The sequence below is a fragment of the Phascolarctos cinereus genome, unplaced genomic scaffold (genome assembly GCF_003287225.1).
Source record: "Phascolarctos cinereus isolate Bilbo 61053 unplaced genomic scaffold, phaCin_HiC Scaffold_5;HRSCAF=322, whole genome shotgun sequence".
In the NCBI taxonomy this organism is placed as follows: Eukaryota; Metazoa; Chordata; class Mammalia; order Diprotodontia; family Phascolarctidae; genus Phascolarctos; species Phascolarctos cinereus.
In genome coordinates, this window is record NW_027555958.1 from 69,325,798 (window position 1) to 69,343,731 (window position 17,934).

The window sequence follows — 17,934 nt, forward strand, 5'->3', positions numbered from 1 at the left end:
AAGATAAAAGAAAAGAAATGAGAAAAAGATACAGTATATACTTAAAATAATTCCATCCTGATATATTTAAATATTAAATATTTAAATTTCTTGATGCCAGAAAATGGAAAAAGGATAGAGAAAAGGATACAGAATTACAACAAAGATTACAATAATTTCATAAAGAATTTAAACATTGTAAGTCAAATGTCATTATGACATCAAAAGAGACTTAACAACCACCTTGGTCAGGAAACACTTGACTTCCTTGCCTAGTGAGTGGAGAGATGGATTCAACAGCCATGGGCGACACTGGTTTAAAATATAAACTCATGTAAAATGTTATGGAGAGGGATGGTAGAAGACAAGAAGTAGAACAGCCTCACAAAACATCAAGAAGCTATGGAGAAGATTAGTTTAAAGAAAGTTCATTGAGAAACTCAATTATGCAAAGTCTTACATTAAAATAAGCAAAGAATATTTAAGGGCAAAATTTGTTGTTGTTGAGCCATTTTTCAGTTGTGTCCAACTCTTCATGACCCCATTTGGCATTTTCTTGGCAATGATACTGGTTTTCCATTTTTCTTCTCCAGATTACTTTACAGATGAGGAAACTGAGACAAACAGGGTTAAGTGACTTGCCCAGTGTCACACAGCCAGTGTGTCTGAGGCCAGATCTGAACTCAGGAAGATGAGTTTTCCTGACTCCAGGGCCAGCATTCTATCCACTGTGCCACCTACCTGCCCTTATGGATAAAATCAGGAGGACAATTAAAAGACAGAAAAGATTTGCAGAGAGAGAGACAGACAGACAGACATAGAAAAATACATGCATCTAAATACAGATATGTATCTATATGTCTACAGCTACATCTAAATATATATCTATATCTATTTTTTTTTTAACAACAAACCATCTAGAAGAATGGAACCTCCATGTCCAGACTCTGGCACAATTCTGAATGTGTGAAATGGAAATGGCACTGAAGAAGCCAAAGTGAAAAAAAGCTGTACGGGATCACTAAAGTAGAGACAAATGGGTCTGTGAGGGAGGAGACACTCTTTAGGGAAATGAAAGAACTAAAGGAAAAGATTTCAGACCTTGTCATTACCCCCAAAGGCAAACAATGGAACACTAAACCAACAAGAACACTGCTATCAACCCACATGCCCACTTTCCCATATATGTAAATTTTTATGAGAATAATCTATGCAAACAAGGACATACTTTATGAAGGTATTAAAGGGAAATGGTGACCTTTCACAAGCAATATGACCAGATAACATCTGTCATATTATTATTTAATGAAAGATATAAAGAACACAAAATCCTCTGTGTTTACTGTTTGTTGACTATAAAAAGTCTTTGATTTTTTTATCTTCAAGGTGTCATCTCTCACAACAAAGAGTCTCTCATATATGTATCATAATTATAAAATATTTAGAAGATATAACAGATAATATTTTCAACAACCAGAACTCTGACCATTAACATGAGACGAGGCATAAAGCAAAAAGAAGCTTGCTTGCCAAAGATGTTCACCATTGCCACAGAGGAGATCCAAGTCAAGGAGAGATTAGTTATAGATATAGTGAGGACCTTCAAGATCATTCCTGTTTGAAGATGACAACTGTGCCGATTGCAGCAAGCCCTAAACATTGTAGAGACTGTGTGAGTCATAATTATTATAAAGAGTTTGGTCCATACACAGAGGAAAAACCAACTGGATAAAGAATGCCACTGTTCAGATTATGATATTCAGGTGAATGGACAACTACAAAGCTTGCCTATCAGTATTATATAATTTGAAAAGATACTAAAAGTAAACAATGAGTTGGGACCAGAAATTAATAAAAGGAAGGGAACTGGACCACCTTTGGGGGAGTGCAAAGTCATTTTAGTGACCATAAGTTTCTTCCTGAAACAGAGGCTCCTCATTCAATAACCAGTATTCTCCACTTGATTTATAGCCATGTAATACTCCAGTGTCTGAAGAACTGAAATTGAAGATTATACAAATGGAAAGCAGATGATGTTGGGTGTGAGCAGGTTGCAACACATTATAAAAAACAAAATTATTCAGAAGGAGTGATCCAAAGAATTGACATCAGAAACTAATTACTGGGACAAAAAAAAATAGCCAGTCACAAAGAAGTAATAAGAGACAACTGAAACAGCCCATATGCTCTGGCATCTAATGCAGTTAAAAGTGTACAAAGAAGACTCTCTCCCCCCAACCCTATCCACCTCCAGCACATTGGGATGACCCACTACTGTGAACTTATGGAAGGTCATGAACAAAGATGTAAAGGATAGGTAGGAATCTGCATCGATGGAGGGAATACAAACATCAATGAGAGCGCAGATATGCAAGGATTCAACAACATCTCGGAAATGTATTTCAAATAGACAGTGACTGGATCTGTCATCCACAGGAACAGCTAGCTGACTTCACTATCTACAGGAAATTCTTTTGTTGTTTGGACTATCAGCTGGAATTTCTCAAAAGCAATGGTAAGAAAATGTTTCTTTGCTTTCTGTCTTGCCAGACACTAATAATAAAAAAGCTAAAGTTATTTCTGACCTTAAATCTTTCATGGAATCCTTTACGATTCTCACATGAACCTGAGAGATGCCTTATTCAAGAAAAGCCCTTAAGGTATCATTTTGTTTTCCTCAATCAAATGAGTTGTTACGGTCAGTAAACAATAAATGCAGTTTTAAGAAGTCTTAAATTTTCTATATTTTTCAAGTAATTGTTTGATTACAAAGGTGTGGAACAACTGAGTTTTTTGAAAATGAATAGGAATATACTGCCAAATACATATCAACAGAAATATCTCGATTCCTTTTGGAGGGAGGGTGGGAAAGGGAAGAGGACTAGATCTGTGATTTCAACCTTATGTGGAGCTTTCCAGTGAGGAAACTCCATTCCCTGATGCAGACAGACACCTGTTCTGTTGGGTTTTGGAATGGGAGATTTTTTTCAAGAATCAGTATAAGCAGGAACATTGCAATGCCTTGTTGGAAACAACCATCCAGTCAGCCTGCACTCATCCCAAGTTGCCAGTAGATGGCACTCATGCATGCTCTCATACTCTAGCCAAGGGCTAAATCGGTGTATGCAGCTGGCAAGCCAGATTACTGACACTGCCTCCCCAAGCTGGATGTGCACATTCTCAGGTGCCTGAGCAAATAGACAGTGGTCTATGGTTGCTGGTGTGCATGATTACACACTCCAGCTCTGAGGGCCTGATTTCACAGGGTGGTGAAGGTGGGGCTTTGCTTTGTCAGTAGCTAAAAGCCTGCTATCAATGGAGCCACTGCCCCAACAATCCATTAATACAGGGCATATCGTTTATCCTGTCCCTCCCCTAAAAAAAGGATTTCTATGCCTACATTAACTTAACACTATATAAATTACCACCACCTCATTTTGGTTTTAAATTTTTAAACTTATCAAATCTCAAATTTTGCTAAAAAATAAATGTAACAATATAGATTCAAAACTAAATTCCTAACCTTTCTCCTTCCCACTTACTAATTCTGTTCAGCTGTTGTATAACTAACTAACTGGGGCTCAGTGAGAGTTATCTTTCAGAAAAGAGGAATCAGCCAGGCCCTGGACCTTGACTTCACCCACACAGTCACTTTTCCATAACCCACCACCACAGATTCCTAAATGGAAGAGAGAGTTAATTCTCTACCTGCTCTTTTTTCTAATTTTTTTGGAGGGAACAAATTCTAGTCTGTTATTGAGATTAAAGGCCTGGAGTAGCAGGAAAATGGGAAGAAGATCTGAAGCTAATTTCTTTTCTTCCTAGGTAGGAAGAAACTGTCAGAATCTATCACTGCTCCATAATGGTGGAGGAGTCAAGCATCGGATTAGCCAACAAGATTCTGTTAAAGGACTTTCTACAAGTCCTGTTCTGTACTAAGCACTAGGAATACCAAAAAAGGCAAAAACAGTCACTGCCCTCCAGATGCTTACATTAAATTTGGTAAACATATAAATAACTAGGAACATACAAGACATATACAGTGTAAACAAAGTAACCTCAGAGAAGTCACTAGGGGATACTGGGAAAGGAGTTCTGTAGAAGGGCAACCACAGTAACTCAGAGGCAAAGGACAGATAGGAGAGCGTTCCAGGCTTGGGGGATAGTCAAAAGTAAAGCAAAAAGACAGGAAATGGAGCGTAGTGTTGTGTGCTCAGAATATACACTAAGTGAGCCAGTTTAACTGGCTCAAAAACCACATTGTGGGGGAAGGGTGGCAGACATGTGGGACAACCGAAAAGGTCAGTAGGGGACAGGATGTGAAGAGCTTTAAGATGACAGAGGACTTTCTGTTTGACCCTGGAGGTGAGGGATAGATAGGGAGCCACTAAAGTAGAATAGAGGGGTTGTCATGGTCAGACCTGCTCTTTAGGAAATTCACTTTGGCTGCTGAAGGGAGGATGGACTGGAATGGAGAAAGGAGACCAACCAGAAGGCTACTGCAATAGTTCGAGCAAGGGATAAGATGCTAGGAAGAGAAGGCATGCTGAAGACATAGCACTTAAAATCCCTGGGTTTTCTCAGAAGCCTTCTCTTCTCTCAATTAAGGGAGTGTGGTGGTAAAGTGGGTGGTGCCTAGGAAAAGGAGACCTTTGATTATCTTTCCTGGAATTGTCTTCTTTTTAAAAAAAAGTGACTAGTTCCTGTAATGTATAGATTGGACCCACAGAGACTGGGGAGAGGCAAACTTCCAAATGAAGTATTAATCTTACCCCTCCCCCCAAGACAGAATTACTCTGAGGAAGATTTCCCCAAGAGGTAGGAGAAGTTACCTGAGGTATTGTTGGTTGAATCTGACACAATCTAGAATGACCTTACAAGGATCTAAAGTAGGAGTGGGGAATCTGTGGCCTCTAGGCCACATGTGGCCTTCTAGGTCAAGTGCAGCCCTTTGACTGAATCCAAACTTCACAGAACAAATCCTCTTAATAAAAGGACACAGTCAAAAGGCCATACCCGAGGACCTAGCAGGTCACATGTGGCCTCGAGGTTGAAGGCTCCCCCCGCATCTAAAGTTTGTTCATGCTGATTCTGAGACACCCAACTAGAATAATTAAAATATATTTAGATGGCATTTCACATTTTGCACACTGTTTTCCTCACAATGTAAGAAGTACATACAGCAAGTTAACTTATTAAGGCAACTATGTGTCAGGCACTGTACTAGGTAGATGAAAAGAAAGGCAATCCTCCCTTGGAGGAGGGGCTCACAATCTATTATTATTAGCATTTTATAGACCATGAAGATCTGAGGAGGATCTGAACAGGCTGTTATTTGCCCATAAATACACATTTAGTCAGTGTCCAAGGTAAGGCTGGAAGCCAGCTTTCCAGATGTCTTTCTACCTTTCTCTCTCCCACATAGCCTACTACCATATTTCTGTGAGCATCAGAAGTGGATAATACCATCCAACGTGGATAGATAAAAAGTGAAAGGAAAAAATCACTTTGACCCACCTTTGTTTCATTTGTGTAGATGTGCAGATAGCTCTTAGTGAGGAAATCCCTCTACCATGTCAAAAACTTTGAATTAAATTTCTTAAGGAAAATATACCTTAAGAATAAAGATTCAAGAATAATATAAATGCTTTATCCATAGCAAACTAAGGCACTTCAAAGTCCTTAGGCAAGAGAAATAATAGCAGAAATTTGGTGCATAAGGCCACAGGTGGATGTGCTACTTATCCAAAACTTAACCACACTTCCCAGACTCAGCATCAGTCCTAAATCAGATGTTGATCTGTACGATTACCAATACAACCTTACTTAGTTTTTAGTCTTTACCACCTTTGTGCATTTTTTAAAAGCAGTGCAAATGAAAAGTCATATATCAAAGTTCAGAGAATGAGGAGAATAAGGTTAGATTTTATAAAGAATTTAAGGTTAAACAGACATGAGCTGCTGAGAACAGAGTCCCAGAGCTGGAAAAGGTGTTAACATAATTATTCTAAACCTAGTTTTATAACTCTGGGAGATGTTGCTTGTAAGGTTTCTAAAAAGTCTCCATTTCCCTATCCTAAAGAATGTCAACTTACTTTAATTTATAACAAAATATCTACTACGTACATACCTTTTTAAAAACAAAAATGTGGAAAGGGAAACTCATAAGAACAAACAAATTCTACAGTTAAATTTCAAAAGAAGAATACCCCTAATGATGAATTCATGAGTTCTTGAAATATTGATGTGCGAGTAAGCCATATGTAAATATGTTCCTTCTAAAAGAGCTTTTTTGAATTCTGTTCCTTAGTTTATATTCAAAATATATGAGACAATGAAAAAAATTCAAGTAAGAGTTTTCTTATTAATAATCAATACCCAAAACTCATACACACAAATACATCAATGAGGTAGATGGCTACGTCAGTTACAGAAAATGACTAGGCCTCTTTTATGGTTGACACCATGGAAATTCTTCTCTAAAATGTTTTCCTTCTGCAACCACAGTGTAAACACTTTATGTTCAAATAAGAAATTAATCATAAGCCTCGGGTGCCTTGAGGAGCCTAATACAGCATTTCAAGCACAAGTAAGTATACAATAAAAAAAATACCTGTGAGTTGTGATTTCGGTGAATAAAATAATTTCTGCAGTTACACAAAGAAAGGCTGAATAACAATAATACTTTGGATTTGTATATCCTTCTACAGCTTAAAAACTGATTTTATAACACACTGAACTTAATAATAACCCCATAAGATAGAGTGGGTAGACATCATTATTTACATTTAACAGATAAGGAAACTGAGGCTCAGAGAAGTTAAAAGATTAGCCCAGAGTCACCTGGCTATGAAGTAGAGAGCACAAATCCTGATAACTATTAAAATGGGTTTTTTTGCATTATTTCACACACTTTTAACCCACAAACACCAAGAAAAATCAGTATTTTTCCTGTACCAAATTACCTGCAAGCATTTTATTTCTCAGTGTTTACTGAGCACAGTGTCTGGCATACAGTAGGTAATTAATAAAAGCTTACTGACTGGACCTACTGACTTTTAAGTGAATTCTGGTAAGAGATATCTTCACCAAATATGCAAAACCAAAAGTAGCCAAATTCCTTCTGAAGACCCATACAGAAGTTCAGACTAGAAGGACATGTTAAAACTAAAATTATGCATCTGAAAAGATTTTCTGTAAACAAGACAGACAATTCTGTTAGAAAAACAAAGGCAAGTCTGGTGAAACCTATCCTAAAAAAAAAGATCACCTCTCTAAAAGCGTCTCCTTGACATTGCTCAAGATCCAACTGGAACACAGGCTAATTAATGTCTAGCATATACAAAAAATCCAACCATTATCAAATTTATAAATAAGAATTTCTAAGGTCTTGTTCTTTTAAAAAGGACTCCCCCTAGTTAACTTAAAGCTCTATTTCAATTTACTATTAGTATTTTTTTTAATAGCAGTGAGGTACAGTCCATGATGAGGTATTGTCAGGTATGAAATGATTTTTTTAAATTTATAGAAATTGAAACAAATCACAATTTATTGGCAGCTACCAATAAACAAAATGAATGCAGGAGACTAGTTCAAATGATTAATCTTAATGCTAGATCCATAAAACTAAACCCTAACATAAGAACTCATTGGTAAGTCATAACTCTTCCCACTTTGGCAAACAGAATCCCTTTTGTGATACCTTGAAGACCCGTGATCAGCTAAAAACCTTAAGTCCTAATGAATTTGCCACTTGAAAACATAATTATAGCTCCACCCATTTGTACTGGTGTAATCAAAATATTTAAGATGTTTTAGTCAGGAATTGCTAAATAAAGTTATAATTTATAAATATATCATATAGTTATAATTTTATATGTATGTTTATAAATTTATATATTTATAATTTGTGTTTACATATTATAATTTATAAATATGTAGTTTATATATATTTTATATATAAATTTATAATTTATAGTAACTAATAATTGCTCTTCAACCTTATAATTATAGACAGGATCAAATCATAGGTGTGATCTGAGGAGTAGAAAAAGTTAAAGGTATATCCAAAGAAAACTAGGAAAATTTAAGAAGAGAAACTAACTTTTTTTAAAAAATAGGAAAACATACCATTTTCAATTTTGCTTTTGGGATGTGGTCCACTAAACGCTAAAAATTTTCCTGGAACAATCCAATTGAAGTCACCATTTTCAACCCGCTGTGAGAATTTCAAAAGAGAAAGAAACAAAAGCACTGAACAACACTTAAACAGCAATGGAGAAAGTCATTACTGAATAAAATTGCTTTTGAGTTTATTTTCTGTATAAAGTTGATAAATTATGCCGTCACGTGAAATTAAAACTATGTTAACTTCAAAAATGTACATGAGACCCAGAGTGCACTCACTCACTTAGTAGCATGCTTCACAAACATTTCTACAAGTATAAGAAGTTCACATTTCATGTAAAGTAATTTAACTCAAAGGTCCTGTCCCTCACCCCCCTAACAAAATAAAAAAAAAACCCCTATAAATTCATAAAGAAAAGATTTGCAATCACTAATTGAAACAGCATCTCTATAGAATTTTAGTGATTTGAGGGTGTATGGCTAATACACACAAACAAAAAGAAACACATACTATATCCTAGGTTTGTTTTTTATTTTTTTTCTCTTAACTCACCCTAAAAGTAGATATAGATCTACTATTTCTTTATTCTCCAGGAATAGATTATTTAGGTTGTAAATTATCCAGATCTTTACTCCTCTCCTTTCTCTTTTTTCCTGTTCATTAGTAAGTCAATCCACTAGAGGGTGCCAGGACAAAAGAAAATTCTAAAATCATAAAATGTTAGAGTACCTATTCCAAGTTTCTTAATTTAGAGATGAGGACACTGATAAAAAGAAGACAAGACTATATGACTTCCCAAGGTCCCACACAGCAATGTGCTATGTGGCAGAAATAAAACTACAAGTCAGATATCCTTACCCCTAATTCAACTTAACAATTACAAGTTCTGGGAAAAGATTTCTTATTAAAATTAATGTCAAAAAGCATTTGGGGCGATTATGTGTCTACTTTAATAACCTATATCATCTTTATCACCATCTCTAAATTGCCAAAAATTGGCTGACCACATTTCACCTTAAAGATGGGTCTTTGGGGTATCTAAATGGATAATGTCTGCCTACAATTTATTACCTTGTGGTTTAGAGACACCTTTCCAAAATATCCTCAATAAAATTTTAGAAAGAGTAAAGTTATGATTACTACCACTAAATTAAATCTTACAGGCTTGGGTCACCCATTTTACTTCATTTGAGCATTTCATTAGAAACAGCTCTTTGTAACAACTGAAACAGTTCTTTTAGTAAAACATAGTCTTAACCTAACATTGTTTAAACGTTCCTCAAGAGTTAAAATTATAAGACCTGTCAAAACTATCGATAACAGGAAGAAATTTTTTTCTGTTTTAAAAATTATGAATGCTTCCAATCTTAATGTAGTTTAAGCACTTTCTCTATACTTGTGATGTGTTAGCTGGACTTCATTTGTAAAGATTTTAACACATTTGATATAAATAGTACAGAGGATCAATATGATCATAATTCATGAGAAGTGTTAGCCCACATCTATAAAAATTTCATTCTTATACATTAAATGACACGAACTGTATTTTCCATTTCCAACCCACAAATACAAACATGGAAAACAGTTTTTTTAAAAGTTGGAATTTATAATCATGTACCACTCTATATATGCATAATAATGCTAAATAATGCTAAAAATTTTTAAAACATATTTTTAAAAGCACCAAACTTCAATCATGGATGATAACTGGTTTCTTTGTCCAAGACTTATGCACAGCTGTGAAATATGTTTACTACATGCATAGCAGTATAAATATGGTTCTAAATCCATACATTTTAGTCACATAACTCAGCACTTTAATTTAATATTACCATGGTATACAAAGAGAATACATGCTTATCAAGATACATATTCACTCCTTAAGATTAAAATAACTGATCTAAGTAAAAATATAGACAGTACTTATATTGGGCTAATTTTAGTAGCTTAAAGGAATCTGATATAGCAAACAAAGAAAATTAATATTCAGGGAGAAGATTTTCTTCTGGAAAAAATTAACATTAGAAGCTAGCTACAGCTAAAATTATTCAATTCAAGCCTACTTTGGTTATCTTCCAAAATTCAATAGATTTGGAGTCGCAAAATCTGGGTGCTAATCCTGGCTCTGCTGCTTGTAAGCTGTAGTTATAAACTTTCAGGCCTCAATTTTCTCATCTACAAATTTCAAAAGCTTCATGATCATGACATGAGAACAAATTCCCAAGAAGACTATGCCAACACTGAGAACAACAGACTGAGAATCTGTAGACTCAGGCTTGAATCTTTACTTTGTCACCTTCTGGTGGATGAACCAATTAATTATCAATCATCAATGAAATGCCACAAAGTGAGTTAGTTTGGAGCAATGCTGAACCCTAGATGCCATCTCATGGAATGTTAAAAGCCTGGGCTTTGTAGCCAGAGGGAAGTGGGTTCAAATCCAGGCTTTGCTACTGATCCGGTCACTTCAGTTTCTGTATCTCTGATTCTTCTTCATACAATAACCAGATTTTACTAGAGGACATTCAAGGTCCTTCATATCTCTGAATTTACAGTCAGAGGATGTCTAGAATTTCTTCCAGCTCTAACATGGCTTTATATCTTCATTCTGACTAAATTATGCTAAATGTAAACAGTTACTGTTGTAACTAAATGTAAACAGTAAACTCTTAAAATAAGAATTAAGATCACTGACTGCCTTATCTAATTAGCTGTATCTTTCTAAGAAATCTAGGCCAGACTGGAATTAAAAGATACCCTAAAGAATTTTGTCAAATGCCTAAATAAGAGAAAGGCAAAAAAAAAGTAATATGCTCAAATGAAATCATATAATCAATACTAAATAATGTCACATGACTACTGACATGCCTCCCTCTTAGAAAACTCAATAATCAAACCTCTGATTTATAAGAATGACAAATTAGGGTTTATCTTTCACTATAAAATATAATTCTTCATTTTGTAAAAGCATTTACTACAGACTGTTTTTTTAAAAACTCTGTTAAATTTAATACAAAGTTTTACACTCAACTTTTCAGAAACTCACCTATTCTGTAAAGTGAAGACTGTACTCTCATAGTAATACATACACTTTCTCCATTCAAATGTGACCAGTATATCTCTGCCTTCTTAATACTTTACAATTACAGAAAGAACTTGTCTTCTACACCAAATGTGATCTAAAAAGTTCACAGGATCATGAGATCACAGATTTAGAAGTACAAGATCATTGGAAAACATTTGATTTAAGTATAAATTGAATTCTGTGACCATGACAGTTTAAAATGCAGTATGGAAACACACCATTTTAAATTATATCATATTTTCCTGCAAAGTGATGGAATCCTTTTGTAATATAAAATCATATCTACTTATGGTTAAACCTCAGCTATAGCATGGCCAACAGCTAGTCTTGATTTCAGAGTGTACTTTTAGAATAGTGGCAGTTTTTTCTTTGTTAAATCTTATAAGGGGAACTCAAAGGACTAACTTATTCTAAGAACACTTTAAACATACTCAAATATTACAAGTTATACATTCTAGCAAGAAAATAAAAATCTAATGAGTCCAAGAAAAGAACTTTCTGGTCTCCCTCCTGCTATGATCTTTTAAAAGTTCCACTAGTTCCTACAACATGATCTTACTTTAGAAATCCCCTGCCTGATACATACACACACACACACACACGCGCGTGCGCGCGCGTGTGTGTGTGTGTGTGTGTGTGTGTGTATGTATCAAAATATGTATACCAAGCTTCTACCACTTTGTGAAAGTGTCAAGGAAATAAATTCCCAAGGTGAATGTTGCAGTATGTAGTACTGAAAACATCAGACTGAGGAAGCCTAGGCTGTAATCCCCACACTGCCACCAATTGGCTACATAACCATGAGCTAGTCATTTAACCTGTCTAGGCCATATCAATTTTTAAAAGGGGGGGAGTGGGGGGGGGAGTGGGGGGAGTGGGAGATTTGACTTAAGAAACATCAATGAAGCATCTCCTATGTACAAGGCAATGTGCTGGACTGAGGGGGTATAAAGACAAAATTAGAAGCAACCCTTGTCCTCAGAGATCTTACATTCTACTGAACAGTTGAACTAAATGACTTTTAATGTTGTTTTCATTACATGATTCTATAAGAGTCTGAACTATTAAAACATACACTTATATTAATAGGAGAAAAAGAAGAAGAGAGAGAAAAGAGAAATTACTGACTCAACCCAAATAATGTCACCACTGTTTTACCAATATACACTCTATGATTTCATTCTACCATGATATATAACCTCAACTATGCTCCCACTGGCATCTAGCAATCCTAGATCAATCTGAACAACTCATATTTAAGAGGTTAAATGAGCAATTTTCAAAACAAACTTGGCACTGAGTCTAAAAGTAAACATATTATACAACATTCAACAACATAAATAAAAGTGAGAGTGCCCCCTCCCTGTCTTTTCTTAAATCACACCAGACTACAGTACCAAGGAGAAATATCAGACTATAGTATAAAGGAGTGACAAAAAGGACCTATTTGCATCTGCTGAACTTTCCCTTCATTCCACTAAAAATGTACTTAATTTTAACAAAGAAACTAAATTTGTATGTAAAATGTTACAAAATTTTACAAACCTCATAATGTTCATATTCTTCCACATCAAAGGACTCAAAGTCAAAAAAACCATGTTGCAATCCCTGAAAGACAGAAATCAAATTAGTTTTTTTCCACCATAAAGACTAATAACTAACATCCAGAATTATTTTCCTTCACCTCAAGCTGTAATGTCACTTGAATGATCCTAATTTAGCAAGAAAGTGTTCAAAAGTCTTTAATATTTAATTTAGATCTAGAAATCAACTTCCCAATATTGGTATTTGTGATGAGGTTTATTGTATTATTTCAAAGAACTATTTTGAGAAACACTGAAACATGCCCCACAAAAATCATCCAAAGTTCACGTTCATATGCAGTTTATGCTCCTGAATAACTAGTCTTCCAAATCTCAACATATACTACCATATTCATGCTTAGATCACAGAATACCATATTCATGCTTAGATTGCAGAAGGGGTATAACATCATTAATTCATATATTATCTACCCTGGTGCTTCAATTCTAAAAAAAAAAAATTTAATTGATGCTAGACAGAATTTTTAGCATAAATTTCTTTTATTATTAGCATGAATCTAGCAGAGAATGAATTTCTCCTAAATGGTGCCTCACACTGTTTGTACAACCACATTTTTGGAGAAGTTATTTCTTATTGACCTCTTAGCAGTGAGTTTTTGATAGCATAAAAAATTGAAAGAATTTGAGAAGGAAAAACTATTTTAATCCACCTGGAAAAATGTTAAAAGACTAACTGTGGTAACTTGATAACCTGAACCTTTTGCAAACCAACTCACTGAAAACTCATTTCATGAGAGGACATAGGGTATTTTCTATGCATAAAAGAAAGCAATGTGAATTGCAAAGGAAACACACAGCAGGCACTTGAAAAGAAAAAAGAGAAGAGAAATAAAATCACATCCTAAAACTATTAAAAATGGGGTGTGAGAATGGAAAATGACCAAGTTAAGCTTCTCATCCACCCCATAAAAATACCCACTTACCAATCACTCCAAATAGCAAAATAAACAGGAGTGAAGTTATTTTAATTCTCTCATGTTTAAATAAACCAACCAAGTTCATCTGTATGCACAATGCCAAGAAACTACTGAAGGGGAAAATACCATCGACACAAATTAACTTTTCCATTTCTCTTCTTTTCAATTAAAAATAAAAACATATTAGCAACTCATGATCAGAGATTTAGAGTTGGAAGAGATAGCAAAGGCCCACCTAGTCCAAATCCCTAATTTTACAGATGATGAAACTGAAGCCCAGGGAAGTTAAATAATTTGCCCTCAGTCACACAGGTTATTTATTAGTAAGTGGAAGAGCAAATTGGGGCTCAAATCACAGGTGCTCTGAAAATAATTTCAGCTGTGTTTCTAGTACAACTCAATGTGAAATTTTAAAGGATCAAACCCAGAAAATTACACTATGTAATTTGACCATCATGTGATACACATGTACATGTATGTCCACATTTGCATTTACATACTTTGGTAAATACACACATATTTTATGGAGCCCTCTCACTACTTCGTAAACAGAGCAGGAAATGGTGTTTGATGTTGCACTCACAGTATGGGCAACAGGTCTCTATTGCTGAAGAGCTACTGAACCACCTAATCTCGTTTCATCTAACCTCTCAATTTGATGTTTGTATTAACTTTGAAAATACATGGTCTCTAAGGAGACTCTATGAACGAAGCTATAGCTTTCCTCTGGAAGGTAAACAATATAACAAATGCCTGGATCAGGTTACTGTTACTATATCAACAAACAGAAACATTTCAGGGTAAACTCATTCTGAAAATACACATTCAGTACAAGGTATGTCCCGTCTGCACCTGAGGTGCTGAACTTTATCAGTTTTTTAAGGTTACACTCAACAGAATATTAAATTGAAGTACTCTTATAATTCTATCCAAAGGCCTTTAGTTGGGTTCACTGAAATGTGTAAGTGTGTATGTATACATGTATGTATGTGTTTTAACAAACGAATAAGAAACTATCTAAGAGAGAAATGTTTCCAAGTAACTATCTCAGGATCTAGATGAGTTTTATCATGTGGAGAGAGGGCCAGCCCTGGGGTAGTGAAGAACCAAATTCAAGCTCTTTATCTCACCCAGGGCTGTGTAAAAGCTCTGTGACCATGGTAAAAATTCCCAGACCTTTAAGCAGCGCCCCAGACAATCAACCTAAAGTATAAGATCTTCATCAGTGGAGGGATTTCCTTAAATAGAGAGACCCTCATATCAAGTAAAACCACTGATCAAAACAAAAACATCAGGGTTTATTTAAATGTGTGCCTTGACTTTGCCCTTACTGGTTGTTATTATTTACTGTATGTTTGAGCTATTTTCCAAATGTAAACCTGTAATACAGTGGAGCTTTTTAAAAAGTCACTTTCCTGAGGGGAGGAAACAGAGGAAAGTGCCATGGGAACGTAAGAGCCTACATGAAGAGCTGAAAAGGATCTCAAAGGCCATAGAGTCCATCTTTCTCATTTGACAGATGAGGAAACTGAGGCCCAGGGAAGCTAAGGAACTCATCCAAAGCCACAGGTGTTCTTTCTGACAGCACAAATTTCACTGGGAATTTAATTAGCTGTTAATTTGGGGAATTTTTCCATCTTGCTGCACAGTGTTAATAGAAATTATTTTCTACTAACTATTCATATACCCATAACTTTGTTATATTGTTTTAAAAGGGTTATATGCTTGATCTCTGATCTCTTTAAATATTCCAGAGTTGAAGATTCTGTATTTATTCCACCATGAGAACAGAATTTAATAAAAGTTTTACACTTTGTACTGGACTGTTGTACAGTACATCCTTGCCAACGCTTCTCCTTTACTCCTGTTAAATGCTATAGCTTTAATGGTATAATTTATTTTTGCTTGTGGAATAAATACATGAATGAGAAGAAAAAAAAGAATAGGAACAAGTATTCCTAAAGGCACAAAGGGATGAGCTAGAAGGTGGATGAATTGGGTTGGAATGTTTTTGTAAGTAGAACAAAATTAATTTGAACAAAAGTGAGGCTTAAGAAGGAGAAAGTAAGGGCAGTCAACTTTTGCCTCAAAAGTATCTAAAACTGAATGATTTGGATTGGGGAATTAGTATGGTTGGAGTGATAGATTGGCAGTAGGTTGGGAAAGGAGAATTGAAGAAAAGGAAATATTCATTTAACAAAAAATTTTAAATAGAGGAATTTTAAGAAGTAACTAGACTCAAAATTCTAAATGGTACATGGAATACCGGTGTTTCGGAGTTATAGAATATTATAAGACATCAGCCCAATGAAAAGTTACTGAACTTTTGGACAGAAACAACTACTGATGAGAGGCCTGCATGAAATCTCATCTGTCAGGCAGCATCCTCAGAAGTCATCTACTCCAACCTGGCACCTGAACAGAAATCCCCTCAAGAACAGAGTCAGCAAATGGTTAACCAGAGTGCATTTAAGAACCTACAAAGAGGAAGAATCTATTACATCCCAAGGCACCTGCTGTACTCTTAAACAGATAGAATTATTTAAGGAGTTTATGCTTACATCAATCCTAAATCTGCCTCTGCAATATCTGCCCATTGTTTCTACTTGTCACTGCTAGCACCAAGGAAAATAAATCTAATCTCCAAAAGAGACTAAAACGAATCCTACATAACAGCCATTCAAATATCTGAAGGTAGCTACCATGTTGCCTCTAACTTGTCTCTTCTTCCCATTTAACCTCTTCAGTTCTCTCAACTGATTTGCATATGTCATGTTCTCTAGTCCCCTTACCAAACTAACTGTGATCTTCTGGGAACAATAAAATTGGTCAATGTCCACCTTTGAATGCAATGTCCAGAATGAATCACCATATAGTAGATTTGGCCAAACCAAAACAGTTACAGCAGAACTTTAATCTCCCTTGTTAACAGATATTATCTCTCTACTGATGCAATTTAAAACATTGGGTTTTTGGCTGCAATATAACACAATTGACTCACATTAAGCTTCAAGTCCACAAAACTCCTAATTTACAAACATTTCCCTTTATTACTTTATCCTCCTTCATGTTTCCTTGTAATGTGTAACAACAAAAGCCTTAAAAAAAATAAACTAAGTTGTATGTTGCCTTCAGAGAGCAATGAAGGACAGAAATTGAAAATCTACATATTATATTACAGTAAAATCTGATTGGCAAAGAGTCCAAATCAAAAGAGAAGGTGATATTACTGAGGAACCAGCAGCATACTGGTAGGAAAAAGGGGGGTGGGCAGCAGGAGCTGGACAGATCAAAATATAAAGTATTTTTAAAAAAGATCCATGAGGAAGGAAGAAAGGAATGATATGGTACAGCAGGCTGGTGGCAGAGCAAAACTAATAATATTTCTAAAAGCAATAATAATACTAACTGACGTGTGTGTTTGAGGGGAGGAGGTCTTTAAGATTTACAAAGCATTTTGCATAATTTGAAAAATTTCACTCAACATACAGCAAACTAATCAAATTACCCAATTTATCATAACTTGAAATACACTAAGATTAGAATATTGCTCTGTAGGAGACTTGAAAAGAAACTTGAGGAGAAAAAAATATAGATTGTGATATGATAAATTTAATACTGCTCCCCAGAACAAAAGCTGTTGCTATATTCTATTCTTTATAATTTCCTCAATAAAACATAATGACATATAATTTTCTTTAAAAAAATTCATGGCATGGCTTGCATAACACCTAGTACTGCTACCAAAATGTATTAGCATGGGAATGCATCCTAGAAATTCTCTAGCAAGAGGGTGGTGGGCTGTGTGGCCCTATGCTTTCCAGCATTTTTGTCAATGCCTCCAGTGGTGTAGGCCCTAGTCCAAGCAAATTTACAGAGAACTCACAGATTACAAATAAAATTAACATACTGAATTGAAGAGTCAGATCCAAAAGGAACTTGCTAAGGAGAAAGCTGAACTTAATCTAATAAAATGAAATTATAAAATAGGGCTACATGCAAAATCCTATGTTTGGGTTTAAAAAAACAAAACCAGTGCTATCAAGTCAGTCCAGATTGCAGGAAGTTAAAGTGCCCTCTTGCTCAAGCACTATACTCTTCCCAGGTTAGACTACATCTGGAATACTACATTCAATTCTGGACACTCCGTTTTAGGAAGGTCATTGAGCAGCTGAAATATTTACAGAGAAAAGAGACCAAGAAGGTGAGGGGACTAGAAAT

The 17,934-nt window shown here is 35.2% G+C and overlaps 1 protein-coding gene across 3 annotated transcripts in view; it reads right to left on the reverse strand.

The window, feature by feature from the left end:
• The window catches only part of CDC14A (cell division cycle 14A), a 234,694-nt gene that overhangs the window by 71,324 nt on the left and 145,436 nt on the right, over nucleotides 1–17,934 (reverse strand). For all 3 annotated transcript variants that reach the window (XM_020999923.2, XM_020999913.2, XM_078154996.1), the window contains 2 exons: nucleotides 12,738–12,800; nucleotides 8,110–8,197 (listed from right to left, as the gene is read on the reverse strand). In XM_020999923.2, coding sequence (XP_020855582.1) covers nucleotides 8,110–8,197; nucleotides 12,738–12,800 — 151 coding nt within the window. The remainder of the gene's footprint in view (nucleotides 1–8,109; nucleotides 8,198–12,737; nucleotides 12,801–17,934) is intronic.